The following is a 21,465-nucleotide window of genomic DNA, read 5'->3' on the forward strand; positions in this document are numbered from 1 at the left end:
CGTGAAACTTCTCAGTATCGAGTACTAAGTCCCGCGCCTGCGCCGCTCGCTTCTGTATTCTCCCGGCGCTGGCTTCCTCACTGCGCCTGCGCCAACTACGTTACAATGAGGAAGCCGGCACCAGGAGCGCGGCATTCACTCACTGCGCTTGCGCTGAATACAGAAGCGCACGGCGCAGGCGCGGGAATTTGTACTCGATACTGAGAAGTTTCACGTCAATCAACAGGAGCGTGGCGGGCTGGAGGGACGCGATGGGCGGCTGAAATGGTTAGTGAACGGAGCCCTCTAGGTGCTAATGACGCCCACATAGCACCTAGAGGCTCATTAGCATATCTATAAAAGTACGTTTTTAACAAAAACGGCTGCAGGAACTACTGTTAGAAACATACTGTTATGTAGTGCTGACATTAGCGAATCGCTAATGTCAGTCAGCTACATAACAGTATTTCTGGTGGTAGAAACCCTTTAATGTATTTAAACCAAAGCCTTTATAACAATCAAGATTATACCCTGTGTCTTATAGTTTACCTTTTACCAACATATAAGGTGCTATATTTGTAGGTCTTTCCATCTGGTGCTATTTCTGCAGATTAATGACATCACTTTCAGGTTATAATAGGATTGTTCTATTTCTTCTTCCAGAATTCTCAGGTCTCCATTTCACTCTCAAGCAATGTCACTGCTTTAGTCCCTACTGATGCAGCCATTGGGGCACTTCCTGAGAGTACTAAAAAGTTTTGGCTGGACAAGTTGCCTTTTCTAGTCAGGTAAGACCCATTTTGTCTTGTAACATAATATGGAGCTGCTCTCTCCCATCTACCAGATATCCACACTATGGAACACAAATTTCATATTTACCATCCATCGATCCATTTTGTAGGACAACCATCCATAAAAGATGGGATGGGTGGGAGGTAGGGATTATGGATCCACTGGGCTGAATACTTACACAAAAGTAGTTTACATGGGTACTGTCAATGTCCACTTAGGGGCCACCACTTTTCCTCTCCCTACTTTGTGTACTGTTCACTGTTAAAACCTAGTATTGGACAGATACTTTGGGCTTTAATAATTGTTATATACCTCCTTTGTAACAATCCATCTTCTGCAGATACTACACCATAAATCCATAATGAATCACAGTAAAGGCCTAGTAATTGAAATGTTCTTTTCTACATGTTGTGGAAAACAAAATCCCAGTAACTTGGTTTCAGACTTTCCATAGATTTTTGAAGCCAATGCAAAGCAAAAAAAAAGTGATGTTCCATATGTTTGTCATATTGATGGCCTATCCTCAGGATATGTTATCAATATCAGATCGGCGGGAGTCCGACTTCCGGAATAGGACTAGAATTTGTAATTACAGTTCTATGCTGCCGCTGCAAGCAAGTTAAGGTGCGGTGTAATTTTGAAGCGGAAGCAGTGCTTGCACAAGCGCCACCTCCTCTTCAAACAGTTGATCAGACCCCCGCCGATCAGATATTGATGACCTATCCTTAGGATAGATCATCAATATAAGCCCCCTGCACAACCCCTTTAACATTTGGATGAAAATAACGTACACATTATTGCAGGGCGCACTTTCTCCGAGGAGCCTTCACATCCGAGCAACTAAAACAACATATTGGTCAAGAACTGGATACGATTGACCCAAGGACAAAGTTGGAGATTGGTACCATGAATGGAGTAAGTATTTTTATCCAGTGACCCAGTACCCCCAAAAATATATACACCCTGGCACCAATATATTGCTAACAAAAATCAAGTCTTAATCTGTAGTAAGGGAAAGGCTTCAAGCTCTAGCGAGTTCAGCAAAGTTTCTTCTTTATTTCAGAATATAACAGTGAATAAAGCAAAAATTCTTGTCCACAACATTCCAGCTTCAAATGGATATATTTTCATTATCAACCAGGTTAGTGTTTTACCTTTATCTTCCTGAGTCATATTGCTGTCTATCTCCGAGGGAGTCTGTCACTATAAGAAAGCATATCTAGGTAGGATGCTCTTTATAAACTGAGGCTGTCGCTGCTATTGCACCCACTGAATGGAGAGTTCAAAAAGCCATTCCAAAGCATGCCAAAGTGCTTCTCAGCATGGCCGGCCAAGTAGCACCACATGGTTGCAGCCGCTGGACTTGTATGCCGAAAGGAGCTGCAGCCACAGTCGTGTGGTGCTCCAGCAGAACAGCTTCTGTAGGTTTCCTCACATCATTTGTTATTATGAAGGGTTATGTAATATGGTCAGTAATTGCCCATTTAGTCATTAATTGTGTCATCTAACCCCCGTATTAACTCTTAAGATTTCCCAGAATAAGGAAAGGAAACTTTGAAATATTCTGTATTTCATTTCATTTTACTCAGTTCTGCAATGTTTATTTATTTTTATTGTTAAAATGCATATAAAAAAAATTAAATGTTGCCAGTAGCTTCATTTGAAGACTATGAATGTCTTTGGGGAATTTTTTAAAGTATTGCATTCAACTTTTCATATTTTTTTTTTTTTGCAATTTATTAACAATTTTGGCAGTTTTCTTTGTACAGCTCTCATTTTCTCTGTGTTTGCAAAATATTGCTTTGTGTTTACATTGAATCCCGTCAGGCAGCAGCTCTGATGGCTCAGTCTGTAGCCATTATCTCTGTAGCCTCATTATAGTTAATTTCTTATCAAACGTATTAGAATATGGCTAAGGAGGCTTGAAAAGGCAATTTTCAGACCAAAATGAGCAGAATAAAAAAGGAATCGCCCCCCAAAGGTGTTCCTAGACTTTAAATTATCAAACCATTTTGGGCATACAGCTCTTTTACACACCTGTACAGTATGTCTCCATGGTTACAGACTACAAACAAAAGCCCAGTGTAGTCCTGCAATCAGGGGTTGTCTTATCTGGGACATTTATGGCATTACACTAGGATATGTCATAAATGTCAAATGGGTGATGGCTTCACCTCTAAAACCTGCTTCCATCCTCAGAATGGGGCGCTCAAAGTGTACAGAGAGCACATCATGTATACACAGCGTCCTCTCTGTTCACTGCTATGGGACGTCCGAAAATAGCCAAGTGAGTGTGCATGGCTGTTTTTGGAAGGGCCATAGCAGTGAATGGAGTACAAGCTACACTATGGGACTTCAGAAAATGCCTGTACCAGCGCTCGGCTATTTTTAAAACTCCCATAGCAGTGAATGGAAGGTGGCAGCTCATGCAACGCTTGCTTTCCCTTGACTTTGGGGTCTCATTCTGGAGATAGGAGAGTGTCCCACAGGTGGGACCCCCACATATCTGACATATCCTATGAAATTCCATAAATATCCCAGATGGGACAACCCCTTTAAGGCCTCCATACACATGCTGTGTGCTGTCGGCTGAATCCATTGAGAATGACCGTCTAATGTTTCCCATACAGACAAAGTCGGGGAGAAAAGGATCGAGAGCATGTACTGTATGTGTATTGAGGATGTCTGGAGAGATAGCTGACAAGCGACAGCTATTAAAGGTGTATGGACACCTTTACTGATGGTTATTAGTAGTGCAGGGGTAAACGAGCCGCTGTATATTCACTTAATCTACTTATGTCCCTGTATCGTGCATGGTTATTGACATGTAATACACAATTAATACACAAATAAAATGTCAAAAATGTAATTTTGAAAAAAAAACTAAGACCTTTTTGTTTCTTTAGGTTTTGACCCCACCACTTGGAGCTGTACCACCAGCGCGGCCAGGTCTCTACCAAGCATTAGATCGAGTTCCTGCTTTTGAACAGTTTAAGCAAGCAATCCAGGTAAACCAGTGTCTGCCGCAAAGGACAGAACGATGATAGACAGGAATGTAGAGGCTACATGATACAGGAGATGCATGGAATGGATCATGGACAAGGAAATATTTGCCATAGCAAGTGATACTGTATAATTCCTGCAAAGAAAGACATGTACAGTATACTACGACCAGCAGGGTTCATATATTCTACACAGACATTTACTCATGGGGTAGAATATAAGGGTTCCATGGGTTCTCCTCTATGGATAATCCTTTGTACTTAGAAGGGGCCCCTGACAATAAGCTGATCAAAAGGTTACCAGCAGGGTCGGACTTGGGTTTCAGGGACCCACCAAAAGAACTTAGGCCCAATCCCTATATCATCAATACATTTTCATTGATTTTGAATCAAAGAAATAGACCCTAGTGGTAAGTGATTGGCTGCAAAGGCAGCTAAATGCTGTATCCGAAGGATACTTTGGTGTGCCAGTCTGACCCTGGTTATCCATTGCTGAGACCCCCTTTAATCAACTGTAATCTCTGGGAAGCCTGCTAGAAAGGTTTCAATTTCCCTGCAGCACTACTACAGGGGAAATGAAGCATTACACAGTTCCCATTGAAATCAATGGGCTGTAAAGGATACACAAGTCTATCCAGAGCAAGATACTTTTTGTAGGCACTCTCCACCCAAACTAAACTGGGGATCCTTCTCTCAACTAGGGATTAAAGCATAGGATATACTGTATGACATGGATTTTCAGTAGACAAATACACCTAGCATAGCTCATAATCACAGTGGTGTGCAACAGTGGCGGGGCATGAATCTCCTAGGCTCCAGAACAGGTCCCTCACCTACGTGTTCCCCTTCAGGCACCAGAGTGAGACTTCCGTCCCTACAGCGGCACTCTTGGTGTGTAAGGAACAAGCTGAACTAAAACCTACAACTATTTACGATTTGTGGTCAATACGTTGAGTGAACAAAAAAGTGTTTTTTAACTACTGTAGTATTGTCTTGACAGCTCTTGTATAGGATTATTTACAGAGAAGGAATAGTCATGCTGAATGATTACCCTGTAGATAGTAGCTTATCATGTCCTCAACATCTTAGGAGCTACCTGTGGCTTGCATTAGGGTATGTTCACACAAGTCAGGTTTGACACTGATTTCACAGTGCATTCTGTATCAAAATCCATGTTAAATCCAACTACAATCCAAATCCCATTCATGTGAATGGGGTTTCTGCAACCCCGGTCTCACAAGGATTAGTCCACTGAAGGACAATGGATTCAATGACATCAGGTTTAGGCCCCAAACTGCCATCATGGGGACAAGTTCACAGTGATGATCTTCTATGTTGGGCAGACATATGCGGTATGAACAGAGCCATCATTGTGTATTAATAAACTGAACAATCTCTTGTTACTGCAGAAAAATGGACTCATTCAGGAAATTGAATCCAGCAGACAGAAATACACAATTCTCGTGCCAAGCAACTCCGCTGTGACCGGGTTTTACAATCAATCTGAATTGACCTCTTTGGTAAGCATTTGCTTTGCAACAGTAATCTAGATACACCACCTTGAATCCAGACCTTAGGTAAATCAAATCTATTATATAACAGTATTATAAGTATTATAAGTACCACCTGTTCCATCGTTCCACAAAACTGCCTTTGGCTGGCGTCATATGACCTCCGTTACACCAGGCTTATGTTATTTGTGTTGGGCAGAGTAGCATAGCCTGCTGGGCATTCCAGCCAGTAAAATAAGTGAGCGGATCTTGGGATCGATCAGGATTCATTGAGCTTAGGGTGGGTTCACATCACGTTTTTTCCTGTCTGTTTAATGTATACAAAAAAACGTATAAATTAAACGGATGTCTCAGACTGATACCATACAGTGGCATCCGTTCACCATAGAGTTCCATAAAAAAAAAAAAAGTATACTTTTTTTTTTACCGGACTGTGCAGGATACAAGAACGTGGTGTGCTGCGTTTTTGTATATATTTTTTTCCTAACGTGTACTTCAAACGGAGGCATAAAACGTGATGTGAACCCACCTTTACGTGTAGATAATTGTGGCCTTTTCCATGAAAAGCTGTCGCTACCAGAGATGAATTATTGCCAATTGCATTAAGAGCTCAAAAGAAATATCCAGGCACAAGCACTAGCCAATGTCACAAAGACTTTATTGAAATCTATGTGTTTCAGGGTATCAGCCCCTTCTTCAGATGCAACTGGATATCTGTTCCGGTGTATCTGAAGAAGAGGCTTGTACTTTGAAACGCGTTATGTCTGGATTTCAGTGAAGCACTCGTGTCTTGGTCTTCTTCTTGAGCTCTTTCCCAGCTCTTATTGCAGTTGGCCTGTCTGACTGTCCATCCCCTTACATGCGAGCATAGTTGTTCTGACTTTCAGGGGACAGCCCACCTAGACCTCATTCCATTATGTTCTCACATTCTTGTGTTACTGCCCTATGTAACGCTCTGAGCGTTTTGTTCTTCATTTTCCTCAAGAAATGTTTTTTTTTTCCTCTGAATATGTTCTTCTGTAGGAAAACAGCACAATACAATATCATGTTATTCTTGGAGAGAAATTAGCGCCTTCAGACATCAGAGATGGAATGCACCGGAGCAGCATGCTGGGAATGTCTTACTGGTTGATGTTTTATAAAAGTTACAACCAGGTACAGTATAACTATGCTAGACATTGTTGTCAATGACCGATTTACACATGAAATCTGTTACAAGTCTTTAGTCCCCAAAATGTCGTAAGGGTACATTCCCACATAGGAGTTAAGGTGTGGTGAAAACGGCATTAAAACCATATCGGAAATACCGCCATGCAGTTTTCAATGTGGTTGCAGTTGTTACAGGTGAAACATGTTGAATAAGGGCTTTTTCATATCAGCACTAGTGTTTTCATTTCTTCTACTCCGTTATAGGAGCAAACATTTTTTTTAAAATAACGGAAATACCAGATTCGGCACATAACTGACAGAAACATGGCCTAACAGACCCCATGGACTATATAGAGAACTATCAGGTTTCCGTCCTGCATGCTGGACTTTTCTCTCCGATATCACTCTGTGATGGAGGACCCGAACAGAGCCTCTGACCCAGATGTGAACATAGCCTTCACACCTAGTCAAAAAATGCTGTTTTTTCCCATGTGGTTTTAACAGCACCTCATCCTCTACATGTTTACATAGCCTAAAGATACCGCCACAAGGGGAAGTATATTCCACAGCAGAATTTCCACTGCAGATTTTGCCAGATTTCTGCTGCAGAATTGGCATATGCAAAATGTATATTTGTTGCAGATTTTGCAACGGAAATCCACAGTGGAAATCCGCATCATGATTTTACACGCTAAAAATATTATATCCACACCCCAGTTCAATTTATGCAGCAGTTGACACATAAAGCTCACCTACTTTGCTGCTGTGCATTTTCCAGCAGCAATTCCTCGATGGAAAATCTGCAGCATATACGGGGTCATCCTGTTATAACAGAAATGAAAAGATAAGACATGGTCACACATCTGCTGCAGGTGATCAGAGGATCAGTAGAGCATTCAGCCCCAAGTTTTGGAGATCATTTTTGTCTCAGCTGTCATAACATTTTCTGGAAATTCAGGCCATTTATGGACTCTTTAGATATTACAGCCCTTCTTGGTCAGAGACCCATTAGCTGAGCGTGCTGCAAACCGTCATTAGACCACTGCTTGGTTCAGGAGACCACGGACACCTTGCAATGTAAAAAGAGGTGGAAAGATGAAGGTTGGAGTTTGTGTTGCTTGATATAAAATGTAATTGACTGAAGCCCAGTCTACTGATCATTTTTCCACAGCCCTATAAATGACATACATGAGAAACTCCATATCTTTTTTGTAGCCATACAATCATCTGCAAGAAAATGATCTGTGTTTCCTTTCTGAACAGACATTCGTTCATGACGTTCCCCTGGACGGCAGCTTTTTCGAAACAGATAACGGAATGCTGATGGGAATATCTGAAGTGCTAAAAATCCTAAAGAATCGATGTGACATCACTAGAAGTATAGTAAACAAGGTTTGTTTAACCCCTCCTACCCCGGGCCAGTTTTCGCTCTTCTGCCCAGGCCATTTTTTGCAAATCTGACCAGTGTCACTTTTTGAAGTAATAACTTTGGAACACTTTTATTTATCCAAGCCATTCTGAGATTGTTTTCTCGTGACACATTGTACTTCATGATAGTTATAAATTTGAGTCAATATATTTCACCTTTATTTATAAAAAATCACAAATTTAACAAAAAATTTGAAAAATTAGCAATTTTAAAAATTTGTATTTCTCTGCTTTTAAAACAGGAAGCGATACCTCATAAATTATTTATTACTTAACATTTCCCATATGTCTACTTTATGTTGGCATAATTTTGTAAATGTCTGTGCATGACATCGGGCTGCCTTGTCACCCATCGGGTCCCCACCACAACAGCGAGGGGACCCAATGGGATACCTCACCTGCCGCAAACCCCTTCTATGCCGTGGTCAGCACTGACTGCGGCATAGAAGGGGTTAATCCGCCGGCATCGACTTTTACAACCGGGCCCCTGCAGTGATTGGGCAGGCACCGCTCCGGTTTGCTTGGTGTTGCACTTTATGTGATGTTAGGTGACAAAAAATGGCCTTTTTGGCACGTTTTTTATTTTTTTACGGTGTTCACCTGAGGGTTTAGGTCATGTGATATTTTTATATTGCAGGTTGTTACAGACGCGGCAATACCTAATATGTCTACTTTTTAAAAAAAATGGATTTTACTTTAACACAATAATAGCATATGTTTTAGGGTCTCCATGTTCTGAAAGCTATTTTGAGCGATTTTCTTATATAGGGGATCATTTTTTGTGGGATGAGGCGACGGTTTATTGGTACCATTTTGTGGGACATACGCCTTTTTGATCGCTTGGTGTTGCACTTTTTGAGATGTAAGGTGACAAAAATGGCTTTTTACACTGTTTTTATAAAAAAAATTGGGTGTTTATCGGACAGGGTGGATCATGTGATATATTTATAGAGCCGGTCGTGACGGACGAGGTGATACCTAATATGTGTGGTTTTTTTCCTTTTTTTTTCCTATTTTTTATTATAAAATCAGGGGAAAGGGGCGTTCTTTTCTTTTTTAAATGAAACTTATTTTTTTTTATTAAAAACACTTTTTTTGCTCATTTTTTTTTAAAAAAAAACTTATTTCTGTCCCACTCTGGGACTTCAACTTTTGAGGGTCTGATCCCCTCTGCAGTGCATTACAATAATAATGTAATGCATTGCCTGTTAGTGTATTACACCGAGTAATACACTAACCGGTTGCCTAGGAGACGCAGCCTGAGGCTGGATCTCTTCGGACCCCGTAGAAGGCAGGTCCCGATGCCGTGCAAGACACTGGGCTGCCTTGTCACCCATCAGGTCCTCGCCACAACAGCGAGGGGACCCGATGGGCTCCCTTACCTGTCGCAAACCCCTTCTATGCCGTGGTTACTCTGCCGGCATCGACTTTTACAGCCAGGCCCCTGCTCCGGTGCCCGCCCAATCACTATGATGTAATAGTACGTCAAAATGCGGCAAGTCACTTGCCGCCATGACGTACCATTACGTCATATGTTGGGAACGGGTTAATTTTTTATATATATATCCCTGTGCACATATTTCCTGGCAGTCAATAACTCCTTTGATCTTTTTAAGCTGTTTTTACTTTACCAGCTCACCTTATATTGAAAGTCCCCCATAGTAAAACTAATTGGTGAGGGTCCAATAGCTGGAAGCCTCTTCCTCATATTATCAGGGGAATCTCTGTAAGTGCCTATTTTTAATGGGTATCCATTTTTATAAATGTTGAAAAGTTTAAAAAGTTATGGATCTTCCTAATACACTTTATGGACAAAAGTACACCTACAGGAGCTTTTATCACCTTCTCTTCTAAAGCCATAGACATAAATATGCAGTTGGTACCTCCTTTTCAGCTTAGGGTACTTTCAGGCTAGCGTTTTTCTTTTCCGGCATAGAGTTCCCTCCTAGGGGCTCTATACTGGAAAAGAACTGATCAGTTTTATCCTAATGCATTCTGAATGGAGAGCAATCTGTTCAGGATGCATCAGGATGTCTTCAGTTCAGTCTTTTTGACTGGTCAGGACGGAGATAATACCGCAGCATGCTGCGGTTTTATCTCCGGCCCAAAAAACCGAACACTTGCCTAAATGCCGGATCCAGTATTTTTTTCCCCATAGTAATGTATTAGTGTCGGATCCGGCATTAAAAATACCGCAATGACGGAGACCTTTAAAAAATGTGAAAAAAAAATAGAAACTGATCCATTTGTCCATATGACAAATGGACAGACGGATCCGTTCTTGCAACGCATTTGTGAGACGGATCTGCATCTGGATCCGTCTACAAATGCTGTCCGTTTGCATGCAGATTGCCGGATCACTCCGACACGCAAGTGTGAAATACCCTTAAACAGCTTCCACTCTTTCTATAAGATTTTGGAGGGTGTCTCTGGGAATTTTTGTCCATTCATCCAGAAGAGCATTTGTGAGGTCAGACAGAGGAGAGGCCTGTCTCACAATCTTTGTTCTAGTTCAGCCCAAAGGTGTTCAGTGGGGTTAAGGTCAGGGCTTTGTGTGGGCCAGTAAAGTGTTTCCGCAGCCTACTCGCCCAACCCTGCTTTTATGGACTTTGCATTGTGTGCAGGGACACAGTTACAAAGTTGGAAGCGTACAGTTGTTCAGAATGTCTTGGTATGTTGAAACATTAAGATTCCCTGAAATACATCCGCATAGCATTATTCCTCCACCAAACTTTACAGCTGGGACAATGCAGTCAGGCAGATAACGTTCTCTTGGCATCCACTAAACCCAGACTCATCCATCAGGCTGCTTGCTAGAGAATCGTGATTCTTTACTCCCAGAACTTCTTTCCACTGCTCCAGCATGCTTTACACCACTTCACCCAACGCTCTGTATTGTGCTTGGTGATTTAGGTATTGCATGCGACAGCTTGGCCATGGAAAACCAAGTCATGAAGCTCCCAGCACAGTTTTTGTGCTGATGTTGATGCCCGAGGAAGTTTGGACTCTGCGGTTAATGAGTCAGCAGACTGTTGGTGACTTTTATGCACTATGAGGGTCATTTATGAACTGTTATACGCCAGTTTTCTGTTGTATATCTGTCGCAGATTGCAGCTCAAAGGTTATTTGCGCCTCAATCTGTGACTTTTCCCTCTGGTGTGGGCGTTGAAGGGCACAGGCCGCCGGCCCGTCTCATTCATCATTTTCTTCCTTTGTTTTAGGCATAGAAAATGTTTTAAATCTATGCCAGCAAGGAAGCTGGCTAACATTTAGACCCGCAGTGGATGCCCCAAAGTTAGGCTACATACACACAACCACGCCGTGTTTTTGCCGTCCACAAAACGCGGATGCTGGCTGTATGCATTCTGCAATTTGCGGAGCCGAATGGGCCGACCATTATAGAAATGCCTCTTCTTGTCCACAAATCGGACAGTAATAGGACATGTTGCTTTCTTTTTTTTGAGAGGCCATGGAACGGAGCAATGGATGCGAATAGCACGTGGAGTGCTGTCTGCATGTTTTGTGGCCCCCTTAAAGTGAATAGGTCTGCATCCAAGCCGTAAAAAATGCGAGCCTAATCAAGACCAATGCAGAAAGCCCTGGTCTTGATAAATCTCACCCAGAGTCTGAAAACCTTTCTGATCACATCTCGGTGATATAGCTGCAATGTGCTGTGCCCACCCATTACCTGCATGGCCTTTCAGCTTCTGAATATAAATGGGAATAAATGTCTTTATTCACTGACAACAAGCAGACATCTTGAAATACATATATATAATTCTGTTTCCAACAATACACATTTCACCTGCCCATTACTGTTTACTAGTAGCAGCTTCTCAGGCATGAAAACAATCAGTGTGCAACTACACGGCGTGGTCATGTCGTAGTTGCGGCACAGCTGCACTGCAGTTGAGTACCTCGTGGCCCTCAATCTGCTCTAATTAAAGGGGTTCTCTGGGCATTTTGTCGAATTAGTAATTGTAACTTGTGGAGGGAAGATCTTTTATATAGTGCTTACCGTCCCTCGCTCACCCGATGCCGTTATTTCTGCTTCACCTACGCACATTGCTGGCTTTTCTACCCCAATCTCGACTAGATATGGCCCCTTTTTTTCCAGTTTCATTATCGTCAGTGCAGCTGAACAGAAAAAGAAGCAGCCCCATCTGGTCAAGACCCAAATAGAAGAGCTCCACAGGTTAGTTGCAACTAGTAATTAGACAAAATGCCCAGAGAACCCCTTTAAACTAATTGGGTGCGCACTGTTGAGTTGGTCTGTATTGTTAATGGCTGTGTGATATTGCAGATGACGCGCGGTTATTAACAAAGCAGACTAAACATTGCAGTCCTAATTAGGCTGAGTGCACATCAGTGTTCAGTTACAGGAGCAGGAGAATGGAAAGGACGAATTCGACACATAACTGAGCCGAATGGAACCTATGGGCCCCATAGACTATAATGGAGTCCATTAGGTTTCCGCTCAGAGGAAGATTTTTTTGAAGCAGAGACAAATGTTGTGCATACAGGAAAGGCTGAATGCTGATGTGAACTTAGTTTAATTAGACTGAGCTTGCTACTCTTATGGTCACCCAGTACTTAACGTCCATGCAATATGGTTGCACCCTCAGCAATGTTTCTTAACCAATAAAGGACACAGCTATTTTCAGCCTTAGGGGCAAAGCTTTTTTTTTTATCAATACTAAAACACAAAACACTTAAAAAAAAAAAAAAAAGCAATGTGCCGCCCCCCCAGTGCCGATCATGTCCCAGGTTTTTAGGAATGCAGAGTGGTGTGGTGTGACCGTTGATTCCCAGGGTTTGGCTCCAAAGCATTAATGTGGAGAATAACGGTGGAGGTGGAGAAATAGTAGAGTCCAGACTTTTATAAAGTTCAATAGTGCAGTCTGTATATCTTTAATGAGTCATGGTGCTCTAGGAGCTGCTCCCCTCTTGAGGGACTCCTGCTGCAGCAGGGTGGCCTTCCCTAGCTGCTACATCATGGTACATCTGCCCTGGCTTAGACTTACTAGACACTTCCTGCTGCCCCTCCCTTGGTAGGAAATGGAACTAGCCCACTTCTGCCCAAAAGGGGGAGAATGGAATGGTAAGTTCCATTCTATCTACAGATCTCTCTACCATATATCCGCTGCCACCTGCTGGTGAACCAGGCATATAACATGTATTACAAAAAATAACAGTTATATAGCAGAGGTGGAGTAACATACCCATGAACCAGTAGTGTCCACCTAGGGGTACGTCGCTCTCCTGAGGTAGACACTACTGGTTAATGGGTATGTTACTCCATGGGGTGTGAAGCTTTTGCATAAGTGGTTGGTGCCTGCATATGTTATATGTTTCTAGTACACTTGGCCATTTGCTACATGTGATAGAGGGATTACTTTTTGCATTTACTTGTTGCGATCCCCTTGTTTATAGAGTCTGTGTTCACTAACAGTGGACACGGCCACCTAAGTGACTAGCTTATATGTATGTATACATTTTTGTTTACGGACCATTTCTAGGGTATTGATGGCTACTTTCTCCATGCTCATAGAGATAGACACTTGCACTTTGATATGATCTGAGTATTTGTGTGACTTCTGTATACAAACCGGATTCCCAAAAAGTTAGGACACTATACAAATTGTGAATAAAAACTGAATGCAATGATGTGGAGGTGCCAACTTCTAATATTTTATTCAGAATAGAACATAAATCACGGAATCGTTAATTTCTAACGATAATTTGTTTTCCCTTAGTCCTAACAGTGGCACAGATGGGGTATTCTGCCCCTGTGGACTGGTTAGGACAGGTGGAAGTTTTAATGAAACAATAAAAAACACTGGCATGCACACGCCCTCCCTGCCCCCAATAAAGAGGGGTGTAGCCCACATGCTATTGTGTAATAACAAGTAGACAAAAAAATAATAATAAACAAGGGGGGGGGGAATTTGTGTGCCACTGTTAGGACTAAGGGAAAACAAATTATCGTTAGAAATTAACGATTCCCTTACGTCCTAACCAGTGGCACAGATGGGGATTTAGCAAGTAGAAACCCCCATGGGAAGGTCCTCATGCCTGGCGGAAGATAACACTGTCCGGCCAAATGAGGAATAACTATGTATTCTAGTATCCACTCTATAGTGTGAGATAAAAGTGGAGTGAGAACTCCAAGAAGCTGACTTACAGATCACATCCAATGGGATCGAGCTTCTCTCTGCAAAAGAAGTGGCCACTGCTCGAGTAGAGTGGGCCCTTACAAATTCAGGGGGCTCCGAGCCCTGAGACATATAAGACTCCAGAATTGCCTCTTTAATCCAGCGACTGATGGAGGGCTTAGAGGCTTTCCTCCCCTTATGGGTACCGGAAAAAAGGATAAGGAGGTTTTCATCCTTCCTAAATACCTTGGAGCATTCCAGGTAAATCCTAAGACATCTCGCAATGTCGAGGGTATGGAGCCCCCTTTCCTCAGAGGAGGGGGATGGAGCCAATGTTGGTAGGGAGATCACCTGGTTAATATTGTCAAAGGAGGGAACCTTTGGGATGAAGGTAGGTAAAAATTTGAGGAGTACCCGATCCTGCAGGAACCTTGTATAAGGCTCAAAGGCAGAAAAAGCCTGGAGTTCCCCAACTCGCTTTGCAGAGGTAACAGCAACAAGAAGGTGATCTTCCAGGTCAGGAACCTGAATCCCGCCTCCTCTAGGGGCTCAAAGGGGGGAGATGATAACCCCCTGAGCACGACCGATAAATCCCAAACAGGGATTGGTCTGATTACTGTAGGCTTTAATCTTGAGGCTCCCTTCAGGAATCTCTTGATAAGGGGGTCTTGAGAAACGGCTCTGTTGAGACAAGCAGAGATTGCTGAAATCTGCACTTTAAGGGTAGCGGGTGATAGCCCCTTGTCCAGACCATCCTGTAGAAACTGCAGGATCATCGGGATGGAAGCTTCAGCGGATGTTTGCTGATGCCTAGAACACCAGGATGAAAAAATCTTCCAGATTCTGGAGTAGGCCTTGTTGGTAGCTTCTGATCTGGAGTGCTCCAGGGTTCTCAAGACAGACCCCGATAGCCCTTCTATCCTTGGAAGGGGCTGATCAACCTCCAGGCCGTCAGGTTGAACATTTGAAGATTTGAGGAGACCTGGGTGCCCCCCGACACCAGTACTCTCTCTGGGGGAAGCCTCAGAAATTGACCCTGACTCATCTGTAAGAGTTGGGTAAACCAAACTCTTTTCGGCCAGTATGGGATAATGGCAATAACTGACGCTTGGTCCTGCCCGATTTTCATCAAGACCCTTGGTATCAAGGAAATTGGAGGAAAGATGTAGGCCAGCCTGAACCTCCATGGGATTGACAGTGCATCTATTGCCCTCGGGTTGTCCTCCCTGTAAAGGGAGCAATACCTCTCCACCTTGGTGTTGAACCTCGTTGCCATGAGATCGATCTCTGGCATGCCCCACCTGAGCGTTATCTCCTTGAAGACCTCTGGATGAAGTGACCATTCTCCGGTTGGAAGACCTCGGCTCAGGCGATCCGCAATCACATTGTGAACTCCGCGAATGTGAATGGCTGATAAGTGGGTGAGGTTCAGTTCTGCCCAATCCAAAATCACCCCTATCTCTCTCAGGAGACTTTGTGACCTCGTGCCTCCCTGCTTGTTGATATACAACACAGCGGTCATGCTGTCTGACTGTACCTTCACTGCCGAATGACGGGAGCAAAATGAAGAAGAGCTAGCCTGATTGCTCTGTTCTCCAGGAGATTCGATGACAATAACCTCTCCTGAGGTGTCTAAGTTCCCTGGACTGTCTTGTCCTGAAGATGCGCACCCCAGCCTACTAGGGATGCGTCTGAAGTAAGTATGATCCAAGAGGGCTGGATCAGGGACTTGCCGTCCGTGAGGTGGGACCACCACCTCAGAGAGGATCGGACTTTGTAAGGCAGGGAGAGCACGGAATTGAGTCCCACTGGACTGTGATTCCACTTGGCTAATACTTCCGACTGGAGCGGACGTAGATGCCATAATGCCCAAGGTACCGCCTCTGCGGTTGAAGACAATAGTCCCAACATCCTCATCCACGTTCGAATCGTTACCTGTTTTGGTACAGAGAGGGAATGGGCTGTCTGTTGCACGGATTGCTTTCTTTCGGGAGTGAGATGAATCGTCATCCTGACTGAATCCACCATGAACCCCAGGAACCTTACCGAGGTGGCTGGTTGAAGTTGGGATTTGTCCCAATTGATTATCCATCCTAACTGATGTAGGAATGTAACAGCCTGTTGGATGTGTTGGGACAGGATCGCTTGGGAAGGGGCTCTGAGGAGCCAGTCGTCCAGGTATGGAACTATACTCAAACCTTGAAGTCTTAGTGCGGCCACCACAGAGACCACCACTTTGGTGAAAGTGTGTGGGGTTGAAGAAATCCCAAACGGGAGGGCCACAAACTGAAAATGCTTTAGGACCCCCCCCCCCCATGTTTACCGCGATCCTTAAGAATCTTCTGGACCCAGGATGGATGGGAATATGGAGATAAGCATCATTGAGGATCAAGGTTGCCAAGAAATCTCCCGGCATAAGAAGATTGGTCACTGACTGGATAGTTTCCATACGGAACTTCTTTTGTCTTATGAAGCGGTTGAAGAACCTCAGATCTATAATCATTCTCCACCCTCCGGTACTCTTGGGTACCCGGAAAACTGGGGAGTAGATACCTGTTCCCCTCTCTTGGTGAGGAACCTCTTCTAAGGCCCCCTTCTGGAAGTATTCTAGTACGTAACTTTCTAGAATCTTCTGCTTGTTGCTGGGAAGAAGCCTTGTCTGGACAAATTTGTCCAGAGGCAGACTGCTCAAGTCTACAAGGTAGCCCTGAGAAATTACACGCAGGACCCAACTGTCCTGGATATGATCCTGCCAACAAGGTAGAAAGTGTTGTAGGCGACTGCCTACGGGAATGTGGGGAGAAGGGAGCCCGAGATTTCCATTTAGACCGGCTAAATACCAAGAGCCTCGAGGAGGCCCGCAATCAGAGCGCCGAGGACTTCTTGGGGGGTCTAGAACCCCGAGAGGATTTCCCTCCTCTACGGGAACCCCAATTCCTCTGGGGTCTGGGTTGCGGTTCCGCTCTGGAACCATACCCCTTGCCCCGACCACGAAAGGACTGCTGGGGAAGGGACTTGCCCTTCTTGTCCGACAGCCCCTCCATTATCTGGTCCAGCTCTGCACCAAAGAGTTTGCCGGGTTCATACGCCATGGCACAAAGATTGTGTTTTGAGGTCGTATCGGCCTTCCAAGGTTTCAACCAAAGCGGACGCCTGCCCGCGGTTGAAAGAGCCATGGACTTGGATGCCAGCTTCAGTTGTTGTGGAGCTGCGTCACACAAGTAGTCAATGGCAAGGCTGGCCTTCTTACATGAGGCCAGAATGTCGTCCCTAGAGACCCCATGGTCCAGGTCAGACTCAATTTGGGAGAATCTCGTTTTTAGAAAATTCGCCACTTCGGACGACGCAATTGCGACTGAGGCGGAGGCCGAGGAATAAGCGCGCCTAAGGCCGCAGTCCGCCTTCCGGTCCATTGGGTCCAGCAAACTTGACCCGTCGCCTGATTGGATCAGGGTCCTTCTGGATAATTTCGCGATCGCCATGTCCACTTTAGGGACAGGCCCCCAGGAAGATACCTGATCCTCTTTGACCGGAAACACAGCCTTTTGGTCAACACTGGACCTTTCTCTGGCTTTCTCCACTCTGTTTTCATCAGAGACAGGAGAGAATCATCCGCTTTAAAGGCCCTAGGCCCCCTAGAGGCAAAGGATGAGGCTTCCCCCGGATCAACGTCCTGGTCCCCCGACCGGACGGATTTTAGTAGCCGCTGGGCCTTCTCCAGCGGAAAAAGAATCCATCCTCCTCATCCGAGGAGGAGGCGGAACCTTCCCTCGCCTCCTGACCCCCCGAGACCTCCATTGCATGATGGGGGGAGGAGGGACGATGACGTTTGGCGACCAGGGTACTCTTCAGTTCCTGTATGGAGGCGTTGACCTGGCTCATGTTGGACTCCATGTACCCCTTCACCCAATCGACCACATCGTGGACAGATGGCTCCAACTGGGGGAGTGACTTGGCCCTACAGCCGAACATGCGGGACGCCGCTACCGCCGCTCCAGCCACCCCACCTCCGGACAGAGGTAAGCCCCAGCTTGAGACAGGGCTGTGCATAAGGGAGAGACAAGGCTAAGGCCGGAGGACATCCTCCGGCCGCATAGGAGGAGCGGCCCAGTTCCAAAGGAATCAAAATAAAGAAAAGGGAATAAACACTCTCTCCACCACAAGGGTGTGCATGCCAGTGTTTTTTATTGTTTCATTAAAACTTCCACCTGTCCTAACCAGTCCACAGGGGCAGAATACCCCATCTGTGCCACTGGTTAGGACGTAAGGGAACAAAAGTTTAAACTGAGAAAATGTACCATTTTAAGAGAAAAATATGTTGAATCAGAATTTCATGGTGTCAACAAATCCCCAAAAAGTTGTGAGAAGGCCATTTTCACCACTGTGTGGCATCTCCCCTTCTTCTTACAGCACTCAACAGATGTCTGGGGACCGAGGAGACCAGTTTCTCAAGTTTAGAAATAGGAATGCTCTCCCATTCTTGTCTGATACAGGCCTCTAACTGTTCAATCGTCTTGGGCCTTCTTTGTTGCACCTTTCTCTTTATGATGCGCCAAATGTTCTCGATAGGTGAAAGATCTGGACTGCAGACTGGCCATTTCAGTACCCGGATCCTTCTCCTACGCAGCCATGATGTTGTGATTGATGCAGAATGTGGTCTGGCATTATCTTGTTGAAAAATGCAGGGTCTTCCCTGAAAGAGATGACGTCTGGATGGGAGCATATGTTGTTCTAGAACCGGAATATATTTTTCTGCATTGATGGTGCCTTTCCAGACATGCAAGCTGCCCATGCCACACGCACTCATGCAACCTCATACCATCAGAGATGCAGGCTTCTGAACTGAGCGTTGATAACAACTTGGGTTGTCCTTGTCCTCTTTGGTCCAGATGACATGGCGTCCCAGATTTCCAAAAAGAACTTTGAATCGTGACTCGTCTGACCACAGAACAGTCTTCCATTTTGCCACACTCCATTTTAAATTATCCCTTACCCAGTGAAAATGCCTGAGCTTGTGGATCTTGCTTAGAAATGGCTTCTTCTTTGCACTGTAGAGTTTCAGCTGGCAACGGCGGATGGCACGGTGGATTGTGTTCACTGACAATGGTTTCTGGAAGTATTCCTGAGCCCATTCTGTGATTTCCTTTTCAGTAGCATTCCTGTTTGTGGTGCAGTGTCGTTTAAGGGCCCGGAGATCACGGGCATCCAGTATGGTTTTACGGCCTTGACCCTTACGCACAGAGATTGTTCCAGATTCTCTGAATCTTCGGATGATGTTATGGACAGTTGATGATGATAGATGCAAAGTCTTTGCAATTTTTCGCTGGGTAACACCTTTCTGATATTGCTCCACTATCTTTCTGCGCAACATTGTGGGAATTGGTGATCCTCTACCCATCTTGGCTTCTGAGAGACACTGCCACTCTGAGAAGCTCTTTTTATACCTAATCATGTTGCCAATTGACCTAATTAGTGTTAATTGGTCTTCCAGCTCTTCGTTATGCTCAAATTTACTTTTTCCAGCCTCTTCTTGCTACTTGTCCCAACTTTTGGGGGATTTGTTGACACCGTGAAAATTTTAATCAATGTATTTTTCCTTTAAAATGATACATTTACTCGGATTAAACGTTTGATCTGTCATCTACGTTCTATTACAAATAAAATATTGACATTTGCCATCTCCACATCATTGCATTCAGTTTTTATTCACAATTTGTTTAGTGTCCCAACTTTTTTGGAATCCGGTTTGTACATTAGTGTATCCATTGTGTATTCCAGCCAATTTGGTTATTTTTTTTACTGTCCTCCACCTACTGGTTTATTGTGTTATGTCCCCTCAGGTGTAGTCCACTTTTTTATCCGATGTATCACATCTAATATTTTATGGTAATTATTGAATAAAGTATATTTATATTGTGCTACAAAAACCCATTTAGTCTCAGTTTCGCTTTGGTTTGTGTATGTTATTGTACACTGAGTGGGTATGTTATTTTAGGGTGTTTTTCCCACATAGGATCATTATATCTGAATGTAGAGCTATGTGCATTTTGTGACCGATATTGTTTAATCATTAGAGACAGTAGCAGGGTGTAGGAATGGTAATACCACTCTGGGGTATTACGAAAATATAATTTCTATTTCTACAGTCAAATAGCATTTTACCATTGAAAGATCTATATAAGGTGGAGTTCACCTCTGCATTGACTTTTCCATCTGAGGAACAGAAAAATTAAAAATATAATAAACAAAAGTCAATTGTAATCCCCATTTGTTTAAATTGGTGCTATTTAGCTTCAGTTATACATATTTAGTGGCTTATAACTCTTATTCCTGTTTTGGAGGGGAGGTGAACAAAGTAACCCTGCGGCTCTGCCATTTTTATGGTGTTCACGTGCAGCTAAATATTGTATTTTCCATAATAAAGCAGTTATTTTATTTTTTACTTTGGAATCCTTTTTATCTGAAGATTTTAGTTAGCTTTTTTCTTTTTTTCTTTTTATTGCATACATAATACTTTGTAATACATTGTAAAACTGACACACAACAGACCTGGAACCTTTCGACCCCTGGCTGCCATAGAAACCCATTGGCACCCAGTGGTTGCATCACGCTTGGTGCTGGTCAGCTTAATAAGCACATTGATACTGCGGTAGTTATTGACTGTGATATCTGAGGGATTCAGTGCCCCTGAACCGAAGATTAAATACAGCTGACATCTTCTGCGGATGTCGTGAACACAGCTTCTGTACCCCCATTATCCTCTCGCTGTAAATTTAGAGCGTTTTGCACTAAGTACATTGCACCAGTGCTGTAAAAGTGACTTTTAGCACCAGTGGGTTACAAGCATAGTATATTCTGCCAACAAAAGGTACTGTATGTATTACACTGCCTGTACAAAAAAAAAAGTCGCCACCTGGATTTAACTAAACAAATAGTTATGAGCCTCCTATTGGATAATTACTGCATGGGCGATTATCTTTCTGCTGGCAATAAGTTATTTAATCCCAACTGGTGCAATGAGTTGCTTTTCATTTCTTAAACAACCATGTCGAAAGACACATCTCGTGGTCGTGGAAAAGATGTTAGTCTGTTAGCAGAGAAAACATCTAAGGAGATTGCAGAAACTACTAAAATTGGGTTGAGAACTGTCCAGCGCATTATTAAAAACTGGAAGCATAGTGGGGACCCATCGAGGAAGTAATGTGGCAGGAAAATATCCTGAATGATTGTGATCGGCGAAAGAAGAAATACAACAGTAGAACTCAGGGCTATGTTTAATAGTGAAAGTAAGAGCATTTCCACATGCACAATGCAAAGGGAACTCAAGGGATTGGGACTGAACAGCTGTGTAGCCGTAAGAAAACCACTAATCAGTGAGGCAAACCAGAAAAAAAGGCTTCAATTTGCTAGGGAGCATAAAGATTAGACTCTGGAGCAATGGAAGAAGGT

At 43.8% G+C, this 21,465-nt stretch overlaps 1 protein-coding gene across 1 annotated transcript in view; it reads left to right on the forward strand.

Moving 5' to 3' along the window:
• STAB1 (stabilin 1) overlaps positions 1-21,465 on the forward strand; it is a 318,385-nt gene that overhangs the window by 135,866 nt on the left and 161,054 nt on the right. Inside the window, exons 29-35 of the mRNA XM_044300459.1 lie at positions 643-767; positions 1,575-1,686; positions 1,835-1,912; positions 3,678-3,779; positions 5,183-5,293; positions 6,308-6,439; positions 7,697-7,825. Coding sequence (XP_044156394.1) covers positions 643-767; positions 1,575-1,686; positions 1,835-1,912; positions 3,678-3,779; positions 5,183-5,293; positions 6,308-6,439; positions 7,697-7,825 — 789 coding nt within the window. The remainder of the gene's footprint in view (positions 1-642; positions 768-1,574; positions 1,687-1,834; positions 1,913-3,677; positions 3,780-5,182; positions 5,294-6,307; positions 6,440-7,696; positions 7,826-21,465) is intronic.

Source organism: Bufo gargarizans, chromosome 7 (genome assembly GCF_014858855.1).
Source record: "Bufo gargarizans isolate SCDJY-AF-19 chromosome 7, ASM1485885v1, whole genome shotgun sequence".
In the NCBI taxonomy this organism is placed as follows: domain Eukaryota; kingdom Metazoa; phylum Chordata; class Amphibia; order Anura; family Bufonidae; genus Bufo; species Bufo gargarizans.